Below are 13,148 nucleotides of genomic sequence, written 5' to 3'. Positions count from 1 at the left end.
ATGGACGCGTTATTCCAGTCGAGATGTTTTAGGAAGTCGTCTTTTTAACAGTGCTCAGAATTTAAAGTTATAAATCCTTAAGATTTCAGTCTTGGTTGATTTGGTGACATCCCTTTGTTCTGCTAGTAACAGGAGGCCAATTTTTTTTTTTCCTAAGGATGGAGAAGTCATGATCCGTTTCTATTTAAATTGGTACTGTCCATCACTGAGGCCCGGTCATTATAAGTTATGAAAAGTCAAGTCACAAGTTTGAGTGGATTTCCCTGGGATTATCCGTGCTCTCTGCTCTCATATACATGACTCTAAAGCCTATTTGTCATATTTTTAGTTTACACTCCTTGTTTCTTTGGTGAAGGGAAAAGTCTTCCAGTGAATTCTTTGACAGACTGAATATGAAAGGCAGTATGCAAATGTGTGCAGCGTTTATTTAAATGAGTTTGTTTCCCCTCTAATATTAGCGTGAGCAGAATGGATTTGAGAAGTGGTTCACGGGACAGAGACGGGAGACTTTTTTTGTCAGTTTGACATCCAGGTAACCCATTTTTGCTTCAGCATGTTTACTCTTTGATTATCGGGGAGAGCTGAGGGAAGCACTATCTCCCGCCTGCCAAAACCAGGCTGGCAAGCTGTCACAACACCGATGAAGACACATATACCACCTTGGTGTTTGTGGGTGACACACATTCACATGGACTTGTGCGCACAGACTGTACACACACACACGCATAGTCTGGTTTGTGCACACATTTACTTCCTAACATTTTTTTTGACAACAAAATATATTCCTGTGGTGCTTTTATGAAAACTCTATATATCTGAAGGAATTAAGAAGTCACAACAACCAAACCTACAGTATCTGCTGTCTTTGCTTTCAGATTTCCTGCTTTTGTATACATGTATGTGTATATAATACATCAATATCAATCTAGCGAATGATGACACGGGGTATTATGCTTTCCATTATAACAGTTGCTGTGTAATCTGCTGCATAATTAATGCGCTAAGCCTACTTAAAATCATATTCACTGGGGCATCCCGTAGCCAAATGGTTAAGACACAGATCAGTTTGTGTTTGCATATTTACCACAAAGAGCACCGTACTTTATCTTTGATTGAGGTCCAGTTAGAGCAATAATTCAATATGATAATTTATCATCTTGCAATGGAATCTTAATGAAATCATATATCGCCGTCTAAATTGATGACATCATGCACATACTAACTCCAATTTCTGATCAAACTCAGTTAAATCAAACTATTGTCTTAATCTGATTACTCTTTATTTATGTGCATGTAAACATAATCAGTATATAGCTGGAAATATTATTTTTTTTCTGTACAGATTCACTTGAAGCTGATCATTTTGCACTAACGTTCTTAATTTAATGAAAAAATACAAACCATCCAGGGTTTGAAATGTGGCATTCTCCAGGTAGCATATTACATGAAATAATTACAGGTATGTAATATACACTATTTTTATGTATCTATCAATAATTTTAGACATAGTAAAAAAACAGAGACATAGTTTATCAAAGTACTTGACAACAATGCATCCCAACACCCATCGGTTATGCAGATATCAAGAAGGCTCATTCATAATTCACTGTCAAAGACTAACTTAACAAACTAAGAGCATATGCTCATGTGGGGTCATATAGGGTTTTCATAACACAAGAAAGATAAACACAATCATAGCAGGCCTTTTGACTTGTATGAGGAAAATGTTGGTTTGACTTGGACCCATCTTATATAGGCAGTCCATATGGAAACTATTGGTTGGTTAGAAGAAGTGATTTCAGGGATCTTTTAAAATGCTGTGGAGACATGTTCAAAACATGTAGGTAGAGAATTCCATAATTTGGAACCTCGGTAGAATATACTAAACTAAGATTGGGAAATACGGGAATGAGGGGGTCTAAGAAAACAAGACTTACGTGTGGAATAAGTCTCAAATACTGTTATCGAGATATGAAATTACATATATCGTGATGTATAATTTTGGTCATATTTCCCAGTCCTATGTCCAATTTTTAGTAGAATATCAACTGTGAATAAAAACAATGATTAAATAATATTTTTTATCTGAAAAACAAGAAGCACAGGAGGTGGAAGTGCTGTAGCCTCTTCCTCTCAGTATTCTCTGCATATGGCCTCAACAACCTCCATCATGAAGATAGCCCTGTATGCTGCCTGAGGGATGAAACTCAGGGGGAAAACAAAACACTCTGATCAACTCGGATCATCTCTCCTCTCTCAACGTGTCAAATTTGCAAGCATCCATTTTGAACCAAATCATGTAGCATTACTACTACTACACCAAAAATACAGTACAACCAAACATCCTTTCAGAGTCTCTGTTGTTCATGCTTTGACGATATGTCTCATCGTGTCCTTTCCGCTAATGCTAAATTGACGTGATACACTTCTTGCTCCCCTCCTCACAGATATACAGGATCGATATTGATGTGGAAGTGTATGAGTAGTGCTTAATCTTTTATTTTCCAGCATCCAGGTGTCCTCAAACAAGACTCCTCACCCCCCCGCTGCTCCAGTGGGGCTGCTGTCCAGCAGATAAGAGCCCGGTCGTACCGAGCAGCTCCCGTGTGTGAGTGTGACGCCGGGCTTCGCTGATCAACAGAAACGACCCGATTTTTTTAGACAGTTTTCCTGACTTGTATGAGCGAGAAAAAAAAAAAATCATTGAATCAACACAGGGAAGTCTACAAAATGAAGAAAAACAGTCGATCAGAGCAAAGAGTCAACATTTGTCTGTCCATGTTCTGATTGGACAACATCTGGCATGTGTGTCAAGACACGGTCTTTGCCTGGGAGTGCTTCACACACACACGATCTGAATGTGTGTGTGCATGTCTGTTGTGTCCTGAGATGCCAGATGAGAGGTTTGCATCAATATTTGAACAAAGCGCTCTGGCATCTCTCTCTGTTGAGGCCATGCTGTTTTTTAAGAGTCTGCGAGGCAGAGCAGAAATGTATTGCTTGTGTGACTACCGTTGCAAAGAAATTACAAGTTAGAGAGTGGATTCAGAGCTCCGGGCATTTCTGCAGTCTGACAGAAGTCACTGAGACTTGCCTGGGGACAGGGAGGGAAAGGAAGCCTGGAAGGAAAACAGGGATGTGATTTTAAATAATATCAAATCTCTCTATTATTAGATTTTTTTGGAATAACACGGGAACCCAGCTGCACTTCCACTGGACGCTGGAGTCCGTGTGCATCCAGCCGGCGTGCATAGCGCACGGTTGCTAAGCAGTTCATTACCTGTCGGCTTGTCACATGGAGCCCTGGGTTGATGTGTTTTGATGCGGTTGAATAGTAGGTAGTGTCTGCAGAACACCAAACGCAATCAGGCTTTCACGTGTTGCCGCCTTTCTCGCCCCATTTGCCGTTGCGACGGGAGAAGAAATCCCATCTTTGCCACTCTATATTTCCCCCGTGGTGAATCTGTCATTCAGAAATCTCTGCAGACAGAGAGGAAGTGTGTGTGTGTGTGTGTGTGTGCGCATCGCAGAGGTTGCGATCTTTCAGTGGGCAAAAGTTGGCTGAGAACCAAAACTGAAGTGCCTTTCTTTTTTGGACTCAGGTTTATAAGCACTTCCTGTAAAATGCTGAAGACTTTTTGTCTTCCTGCCGTGCACCCGTCTGATCTGAACAGATGCTCCCCCCGTGCTTCTCACTATCTTCAACACCCACCTATCATCTGCTTCACCAATCTCCCTCCACCCCCATCTCCTCTGCTAGCTTCACCTCTGATCCCCAATCTAGACCATCCATCTGCTGCACGGATCTGCGTCAATAGTGCCTATGAAGGCACCTCACACTGTGGGCATATATAATGAATGCGGCATTGACCATTGCCAAGCTGTATTTATTCATGTATTTACACAGACACATTAGCCTGAACGTCAGTGTTTACACAAAGCGACGACACATAGCAGCAAATATAAATCCGCAGTATGCATCCTCCCCCCACCCCCACCCGTCCGCCAACTAACCACCTTATTTCTCAGACCTGTTACTGAAATGTCAACATGGTGAAGTAATTAACAAACATTTATGCCACTGGCTCTTAATTAACAAACTAAGAATTAATTAGTAGATTTGTTTGTTAATTCATGGCTAAGCAGCTGCTTCCTGCTTATTAATACTGAATGCTGTCGAGTTAAAGCAGTCAGAGAACTTCCCCGTGCTCCTGTCCACTTCTTTCCATATTCTTTTTAACATCTCAGGCTAATTTAAATAGAGCTCGTGATGCAACGATATCTGTTAGTTGTTATTATTTTGAAACTGCAGCATTTCTAGGATATTAAAGGATGGTTAGTGCCTCATATTGAAGAATAATTCTGAAAAGGAGAGATGTTTTAGGCTTCAAGCGTATGATTATTGGATAAAACATTAAGCCAATGTTGCATTTTATTAAAGCAATATATTCTCTCCCACTCTCTGGGTTTCGTTCCCGCTAACACACACTGTCTCCTTTTTTCTGCTCGGCGTCCATGCTGGTAATGCACACACACGGCATTAGCAGGAGATTCATTTTTTGGTGCCTCACAACTGTTAAGAGGTTTGAAATCAGAGATCACACATGTGGCATTGTGCCATTGTGGCAGCGGGTGTTTTGAATTCAATATGGTTCAATGAACATTATTCATGGAGAGCAACCGAAATGGAAAAAGGGGGCTCAAATAAGTAAACATGCATTAAAAACCAGTGAAGTGTAGAGAGCGGCTGTGTTGTGGTTACCGAAACTGCATGTTCAAGGTCATTTATATCCATTATAACTCTTTCAAACTGAAGCAAACATGGTTGGTGTGAATGTACCAACACAGAGGGGGAACACTCAGCAGGGAAGAACTGCTGTAACAACAGGTAACCTACCTGCTATACTGTAAGTTAGTGTGGATATAAGCAGACGGCAACCGTCTGAATAAAGAACTATTTGCTAAGACACTGCTCAAAATCTGATCAGATAAAGGAAATCCTAATTTAGTGTTAAATCTGGACTGTAACACCACGACAACAAGTCATTTTAATGGGCTTGAAACATGACAGCCCTGTTAGGGGAGTGACAGGAAGCTGCTGCAGTTGTGAACCAGGTCTCGCACGAACGACAGTGACCCATATTAACCCAGGACTAATTGTTTTGTACGAATTGTCAAAAGGACAATCCCATTGAGCTGGTGTTCAGAACCTCATGCGTACAACTGGTTTGAAGAGGTATTAACAATGACATCCTGTAAAGCGCGGCAGAGGCAGGAGGGTTCAGGTTCAGAAGGCAACAGCCTCTTAAACAAACAGGAACCCACGCACCTGCTCATGGATCTGTTTACATGCCCGTAACGGGAGACTTTGGCCAATCACAGGTCATTTCAGAGAGAGAGAGAGCGTTCCTATTAGCTGTTCATTCAACAGAGGCAGCCGCCAATCACTCACAAACTCTGATCAAATGGTCAAACTAGGCAGCGGCAGCAGAGAGTTTGCAACCCGGCAGCCAAGTTGAGATCAGTTGAGGAAATACCAAGGCATTACAGTAACAGAATATTGATTAAAATTTGATCAGCGCTGCCTAGTTTGACCGTTTGATCGGAGCTCGCGAGTGATTGACAGCTGCTCAGAGACGACAGGCTCCAGATCAGCTCTGATTGCTTGTTTTCCTCCGGTCTGTGAAGTCTTGCAGATGCCATTAGGAGCACCGGAGGACACAGAGGCACATGATTTTTTTCAGATTACCTGTCTCATGCGCTACTGTTTTATAAAAATAACTTATGTTAGTCAGTTTACTCCAGCTTTAAACTGTTCAATATTAATTACTTTTCCATTCCTTGTTATTATAATATTGTGATCCAGGCACGGCTTGTTGCATCACTGGATGAACTTAGTCAGTTGGCCATGATCTTGAATCTGAACTCCAAGATTGGAAAGGAGGTCCATGTCATCTGCAAATTTGATGACATGGGACTCAGTGTACACACTCTCTGCCTGGATGCTTGTATACAGAACAAATGGCAGCAGGAAGAGGACACATGGCTGCCGGGGCCCACAGTGTTTCTGTAGGATCGAATCGGATCAGCTGGTGTTTGAGATGGAAACAGGACAGCCAGTTTGTCTGCCAGGATGTGAGGTTTGCAGTGTGCTGAAAGCGGAGCAGAATTTGGCAAACATCAGCCTGGCTGCTGCCTTCGGTCTCTCCAAATCACGACGAGCGAATGTGCTGGAGCAGCAGTCATCTCTCTCCGTGTGAAACAGCCTGTGCTGTTACCCAAAGGCTTTACCAAATTAGTTCAGTCGGCTGGGGGCTCTTTCCCCCTCATTTCTTTTAGATTTCCCACTAAAAGCTATGAATACATTGAACTGACAGAAGAGACCACTCTTAACCATTGCTTTTAATTTTGCATGTGAAGAGATGAGATGAAGCGTTTGCTGTACTTGAGGAAATTAAAACGTTCCCCCCTACAGGTTGCATCCCAGCGGAGGCGGTATTATCAGACTGTGTGTGCATTTGCTGGACAAAAGTTAGTTTGTGTTGGCGGCCGACAGAGAGGTAGAGCGAGAGAAAGAGGGTGTCTGATAGAGCCATCACTCAGCCCTTTGGCAGTGATATCTTGTTTTCCTCTCAAACTGGGCTAGATGTATCTGTGCCCCTTGTGTGTTATTGCCAGGCTGAGGCACTGGTTGTAGATCACTGTGAAAACTGTGAAGCACGGGGCAGAGCGGTCTCCTGAATGACAGCGGCGAAGCATATTGAGGAGAGATATTGGTGTTCGGCCTTTCCTGGGAACACGCAGATGAACCAATAACAGTCCTGCACCGTAAATGAGCAGAAAATTAATGTTAGAACAGAAAAAAGAAACCCCTCAGCACCATCAGCACCATCAGCTTCATCGCGTTCTGCAGCGAAGTCAGTCTCTAAACGCTTTGATCACCTAGAGACTGAAGACGATCTCCCTGTGGTTTTGTTGCTAAAACTGGGTGGAAACAGTGTTTAAAAGAAACCTGAAAAGCAGAACCAATCCAAGTCTTGATTGTTCATATGTTCATATCTTCAATCTTCATATTAGGGCGATAACATGCAAAAGTCCTAGCAGAAAAACATGCACAGAACTATTGTTGCTACAGCTGTTCTGCTAACGTGCTAACAGACACACACAGACAGTTCACTCACTGTTGCTGCTGTTCAAAATTAAAAAAAATAATCTTGGAGCTCTCCTCCAGAATGTGACTCGCGGTCGCAGGTTTTATTCCTCCAGAATCTCCGGCTCCCTCCCGACTCTCTCCCACGGAGACGACGTCGACCGATAACAGCGCGTTATCCACATGTACGTCCTCACGCATGTAGATAAACTGTTGTGATTGGCCTGTCCGAATACAAGACGTGTAAGGGTCATACGTTTGTGACGCTGTCCTAGCAACAACTTTGCATGAACAAATCCCCAGACATTCGGTATCGCGAGACTACTTTGTTTGAGCCACATCTCGCATGATAACAGCGTCAGTTATCTCATTTCCATGGATGTACATAGACTGCATATAAGAAGTGGACATGGTCCCCTTGCCGTCACCCATTGGTTTGTGGACTGCTGTTTTGAAGCCTCAAGTTTGGCATTTTGGCCGTCGCCAACGGCACGAGAGGGTGGAGCTAAGTACAAGCGAATGCTTTTTAGGCAACCAAACTGTTGTTGTTGTTGTTGGAAAATGCGGACAACTCCCAGACTGGACAACGCCGTGGTAGCCACAAGGTAGCCCCGCCCTAAAGCATCCCCTGCTTTATGGTCTATTTGACTCTAAATGGTACCATAATTTACTAAATGAACATCATGCTGTATTGAAGAAGACTTGAAACTAGCGATTGAGACCATAAACTCATGTTTACAATGTTTACTGAGGTAATAAATCCAGTGAGAAGTAGGCTCATTTTCTCATAGACTTCTATACAATCAGATTTCTTTTTGCAACCAGAGGAGTCGCCCCCTGCTGGCTGTTAGAAAGAATACAAGTTTAAGGCACTTCCGCATTGGCTTCACTTTACAGACCCGGAGGTTGCCCGATGTATCTGTACTTACGACAAGGTGCAGAGCCGGAGGGGCAACCTATAGTCCTCATTTTGGTGTTGCACTTTGTGATCTATATTCAGCCATTTCAAGAGCAAAGGCAATGCTAGGCCGGTCCCAGAGACGGATAAGTGCTTGTGTTTCCCCCCCTAGAGTCACATGTCCCACCACCACCCTCAGGTTAAATCACACCAGAGTGTCTTTCCTAATCTGTCTGCTGCAACACTATCCCACCTGCTAAATAAAAAATGAAAAGTGAACTCTGAAATAAAGCCCGTAATACTTTACTAAACCTCGCTGCTGTTGATATTTGAGGTATTAGCCGCCGTGGCATTAAACTGTCGTGTTGGTGTGCATTAGTATAATACCTGATCTATTAACAAATGAGTCATTACTTGGAGGGCCGTGGCTTTTGTCTGACAGCTGTGTGTTTGTGTATTCATGTTCCCATCTATCATAGTCTGGATGCGCTCTCACGTCTATGTTTTGCATCTCTCCAAACACAAACACACCATGTCAAAACTCCGTGAGCAAAACAAATTGGAGCGCTCAGTACAAGAAAAGCTTGCCTGGGGCTAGTCATTTTGAAATTAAAAGCATGTCTCTTTGTTCAGCCTCAGTTCCAGGAACGAGGGAGAGAACGTGAACGTGTCGCACGGAGGGGAGAGCAACGCTGAGCTAGTGCTGTGATTTTCACAGCCAGGGAATCACACACTGCCTTTTATCTATTCCCCTCAATCAGGAGACATCCGGCAGGAAAGGTAGGAGGATTAGATTAGCTAGAGAGAGAAAGAGAGAGTGGGTTGTCTAATCCTGATGGGGTTTTCAGAGGTACACCCATCACTGTGGAGAAACACGCAGTGTGCAGTGGGGAGCCGGGATCGGGAGGGGCGGCCGCGGGACGGTTTGCCTCACTAAACCCTTCACACTTGCATGAAAGAGGTTCCAGCAAACTAGGGGATTAGTCAGAGTGTAATTACACTTGCGGGGCTTCAGAAGTAGCAAAACGTGCGCTGACTGGAACACACCTCAGACGGGCAGGGGAAGAAGGGAGTAATGCCTGTTAAAAGTGTTGCCAGCGTGTTGTCGGTGAATTCTTCAACTGAATTAACGGTCTTTAGTGAACACCAACATCTGAGGGATCAAAGAAGTCTTTATGGGACTCATGTAGATCTGTCTGATCAACGTTAGGATGTCTCTGTCTTCTTCACTTTCAATTAGATCTTTATTCCAGGGATTTATTTTGCTTTTTAATTCAGTTTCTGGTAAAAGGAGGTCTGTTTGTTGGTTGTTGTAATGGGTCACACTTCTCTGTTACTCATTGCCATAATCGTTTTGACTTTTTGATTTCATTTTAGTTTTAGTTAGTTTTCAGAGTGTGTTTGCTAGTTTAACTTAAGTTTCAGTTTTTCAGAAAGTTTTTGTTCAAGTTTGTGCAAGTAGGGCTGCACGATTTTGAAAATAGTGATTATTTTGACTGATATTGCAATCGCGATATGACCTGCGATATTAGAGGGAATGATAATTTTTGCATCATTATTTTAATTTTCATTGAAAAAACATGATTTTTGAGGGGATCTGTACCAAACAAATATGTTTTCTTAAGCCTGTAGAATATGAAGTGTCTGTTAGGACATCTCTGCATCACCACAATATTTAATTTAAAACGTTATTTTGACACATTTCGCCTTTAACAAATATTGCGCCTTCTGCAATTTTAAAGATTGCAGCAGGCCATATTGCGATTTCGATAAAATGTATATTAATTGTGCAGCCCTACACAGAAGTATGTAGCTACATACAAAAATACCTGGTTGGAGAGCTGTGTAGGAATGGCCAAAATGTTTAATGTTTAATCTCCGTGCTACTTTAGTGAAGCAATGGCGTCATAGCACCGCCTCCTGGATCGTCAAGTCCGTTCAGTTTCTGTGGTTCAATGTCACGAGAGTTGACGGAAATTCATGCTGTCTCCTTTTTTTATGTAGTGATTAAAACAAAACAAAAAAAATATATATATTTTTATTAATTTTTTTAACCAGGCAATATTGTTTCAGTTTAGTTTTTTCTGAAAAGATTTAGTTTTTATTTAGTTTCAGTCCACTAAAAATATTTTTCACTGCTTATTTTCATTTTAGTTCTAGTTTACTATAATAACCCTGATAGTAGGATTTTTATTGTGGTAAAAACTGCCACATGTTTCAGGTCCTGTCAAACAGCTCCGTTCTCCAGAGAGTCTTCCCCCTCAAACTCCCATAAAATCCGGATTTCTCACCATCCAACACAGCTGTAATTCTGCTGTTGTTATTTGTTACCATACAGGGAAGAAAAACACAACATATATTGAGCCAACAGTGCAGAAGAGATACCTCTTACCCAATGCCTCCTTTTCCCAGAGGAGCTCAAACACTAATCACATACATTATTAAAGAAACAAGGATGGTATTTTTTATCATAAATGTTTGCAGGTTTGCAAAATCAAGTGTAGCCTTCTGCAAAAATCCCCAGTAGCATTGTCTGAACGTCCCCGTGTACTTCTTAAAATATTAAACACTTTGAGGGCATGCTGTAAATTACTGTATTGTAATGCTGTAGCGGAGAATGGACTGTGGGGACGAGGTGATGTTCTGGTGTTGTTATTTCTCACGTTGTGCTCCGAACCCATTTGTTTGAGGGAGACGTCGCTGTGAGGAGTAATGGCTGCTAGTTGGGTCTGGTTGCAGGGCAGAGCGAGGGAGTGAGGGATTGTGGAGGCCGGGGGAAGACAGAGAGTGAGCTCGCTTTGAGCTTTTTGTGTGTGTGTGTGTGTGTGTGTGTGTGTGTGTGTGTTGAAAACAACATTTCACTGCAGGGTTACTTGGCAGGGAAGCAACCGGAGATGGTTTGAATGAGCCATCTTTCCGTCGCCATTTTGTTCAGTCATTCACATTTTAAATTCTCGTTTTTTATTCTCCTCTTTAGGCCCCCGAGGTGAAGCCCTGCAGCATGGCCAGTCTGGGACACTGCCCCACTTCCTGGAGGAGCCCGTTGACGCTTACATCGTCAAGAGTAACCCCATCAAGCTCCGGTGTCAAGCTCGACCCGCTCTTCAGATCTTCTTCAAGTGCAACGGCGAATGGGTCCACCAGAGCCAGCACCTGTCCCAGGAGCACACCGACCTGGGGACAGGTAAACACTCATCAGACAAATACTGTGGATACAGACTCGGGCTGCACCATTATGGCCAAAATGATAAATCACGATTATTCATAGACTTTAGGGACAAATTGCTATCGACAATTGTTATTGTCTATAGCGGTTATTTGCATAAAAACACACAATTTAAATGATTAAGGAATAAATAGTTGTAGTTTTATTTAAATATGAGCTAGTGTTAGGAAGTTAAACAGGTCATATTTCTCTCTCTAATATCTATCTTATGTTGCTGTGAAAACATCTCCTTAAAACAACTGGATTTATTCAAGAGTCTCGCCAAAAACTAGATTTTACAAGATTGCATTTGAACACATCATGTTAGTGTTATAATTTGCCATCGCCCAATACTCATTTTTACTGAGTAGAGCTTGAACGCAGCATAATGTGACTCAATGGAACCTCTGTTCTGAATTACAATATAATAAGAGTCTGATAGTTGTTCCAAATGTTTTGAAGTTGTTCCTCCACGGCTTATTTTTGGACTTGCAGTTGTGACAAATTGCAGCTTTATGTCTTCTGCACTCACACTGACGAACTTCCACACCGACGACATGTTATGTGTGTGATAAAAAAAAAAAATCTGATATATGAAACTGCTGATTGAGGGTTCGTCTCTAGCTGTTAATTTAGGAAGCGCTTGATTTATGCAGCAGAGTTTTCTATAAGTGGAGCATTATGATATAAATATCGCAGTCGATCATGTTCATTTAATTGTGGGAAGCCAAAATCGTGATTGCGATTAATATTGAATTAATTGTTCAGCCCTAATACAGACAGACATGCTGTAGGATATAAAGACAACTCGCATCTTAAATTCTATTATTTTTCCCGTCAAGCCTTCTTCATCCTGTCACTTTTCATTACGAGGATAGCATTCACATCTCTGATAGCGAGGACTGAAGTCTTAAGAATGAACTTTGCAAATGGGGCTTTATGACAATGCCCGCGGCCGTGTCCAACCCTGCAAATATATTTGCCTCACTTCTTTAGCGCACACTGTGTCACATTTGATGCAAACTGAAATGACAACTTTCAGACCATGAAAGGCACCTACTTGTCCAATTTCAGGATTCGACTTTGAACTCCGAATGGCGTCCTTTTACTGATGCAATGTGCTGAAATGCAGTTGTTGTTGTTTTAACTTCAAATTCGAACCACAAAGAAAGAATGTCCTTTTCTTTATCTGAAGCCCCATGTCTGTTTTTATTGCATCATCTCACAATGGGTAACAAAAAGCAAATTGGTAGTAAAAGAAAACAAACATAAAAACTGAATTATACTTTCTTTTCTCCCTAAAATGGACTTGTATTGTAGTTAAATTGACTGATTCGCAAATTCAGTGGAAACCGCCGTGGAGCAAAAAGCTTGGGAAAGAATCATTCCTATTAAAATGCTGTTTAAATAATTTGCTTATAATAATCAAGTAGGCCACTTACAGTGTTCATTTTGGGTCTTTTTCGTACATGACAACATGGAAAAACATTTTAAAACTCAGTTGACTTACTTTACTCCCTTGATATTTAGCCTCGGTGACCGTCTGTTTTCTGGTTGGATACTTGAGGCTGATGCTGCGTGCACATTGATATCATGATGGGAAAAGGAACGTAATTTTTCTCAGAATAAAAAACTAATGCGCACGGGGGAAAGCACCTGTGGTAGAAGGCCTCGTAAAGTGGATTGATAGCGCCTTGTCACGTAATGCCCCCCAAAATGAAACTCAGCCGACCGGCTCCTCGGCACCACAGCGCCGACACCTCATGCGGACCGGCGCCCGTCTCCCTCCACGCCGCTAATGGGTGAGAGAAGGAAGAGCCTCGGCAAAGAGGCGCCGTTCTACCTGCAGAAGGACCAGCCAAAAAACGACAACGCCTCACCCTCGGTGAGGGACA

The 13,148-nt window shown here is 42.2% G+C and overlaps 1 protein-coding gene across 6 annotated transcripts in view; it reads left to right on the top strand.

Moving 5' to 3' along the window:
* Positions 1-13,148, top strand: part of LOC119478289 (netrin receptor UNC5D-like) — a 208,023-nt gene that overhangs the window by 111,728 nt on the left and 83,147 nt on the right. For all 6 annotated transcript variants that reach the window (XR_005204413.1, XM_037752926.1, XM_037752925.1 and 3 more), the window contains exon 3: positions 11,026-11,232. Coding sequence is in view for 5 of the 6 variants with exons in the window: in XM_037752926.1 (XP_037608854.1) it covers positions 11,026-11,232 (207 nt within the window). In the remaining variant the exon portion in view is untranslated. The remainder of the gene's footprint in view (positions 1-11,025; positions 11,233-13,148) is intronic.

Source organism: Sebastes umbrosus, chromosome 19 (genome assembly GCF_015220745.1).
Source record: "Sebastes umbrosus isolate fSebUmb1 chromosome 19, fSebUmb1.pri, whole genome shotgun sequence".
NCBI lineage: Eukaryota > Metazoa > Chordata > Actinopteri > Perciformes > Sebastidae > Sebastes > Sebastes umbrosus.
This window is presented reverse-complemented; position numbering and strand designations above follow the sequence as displayed.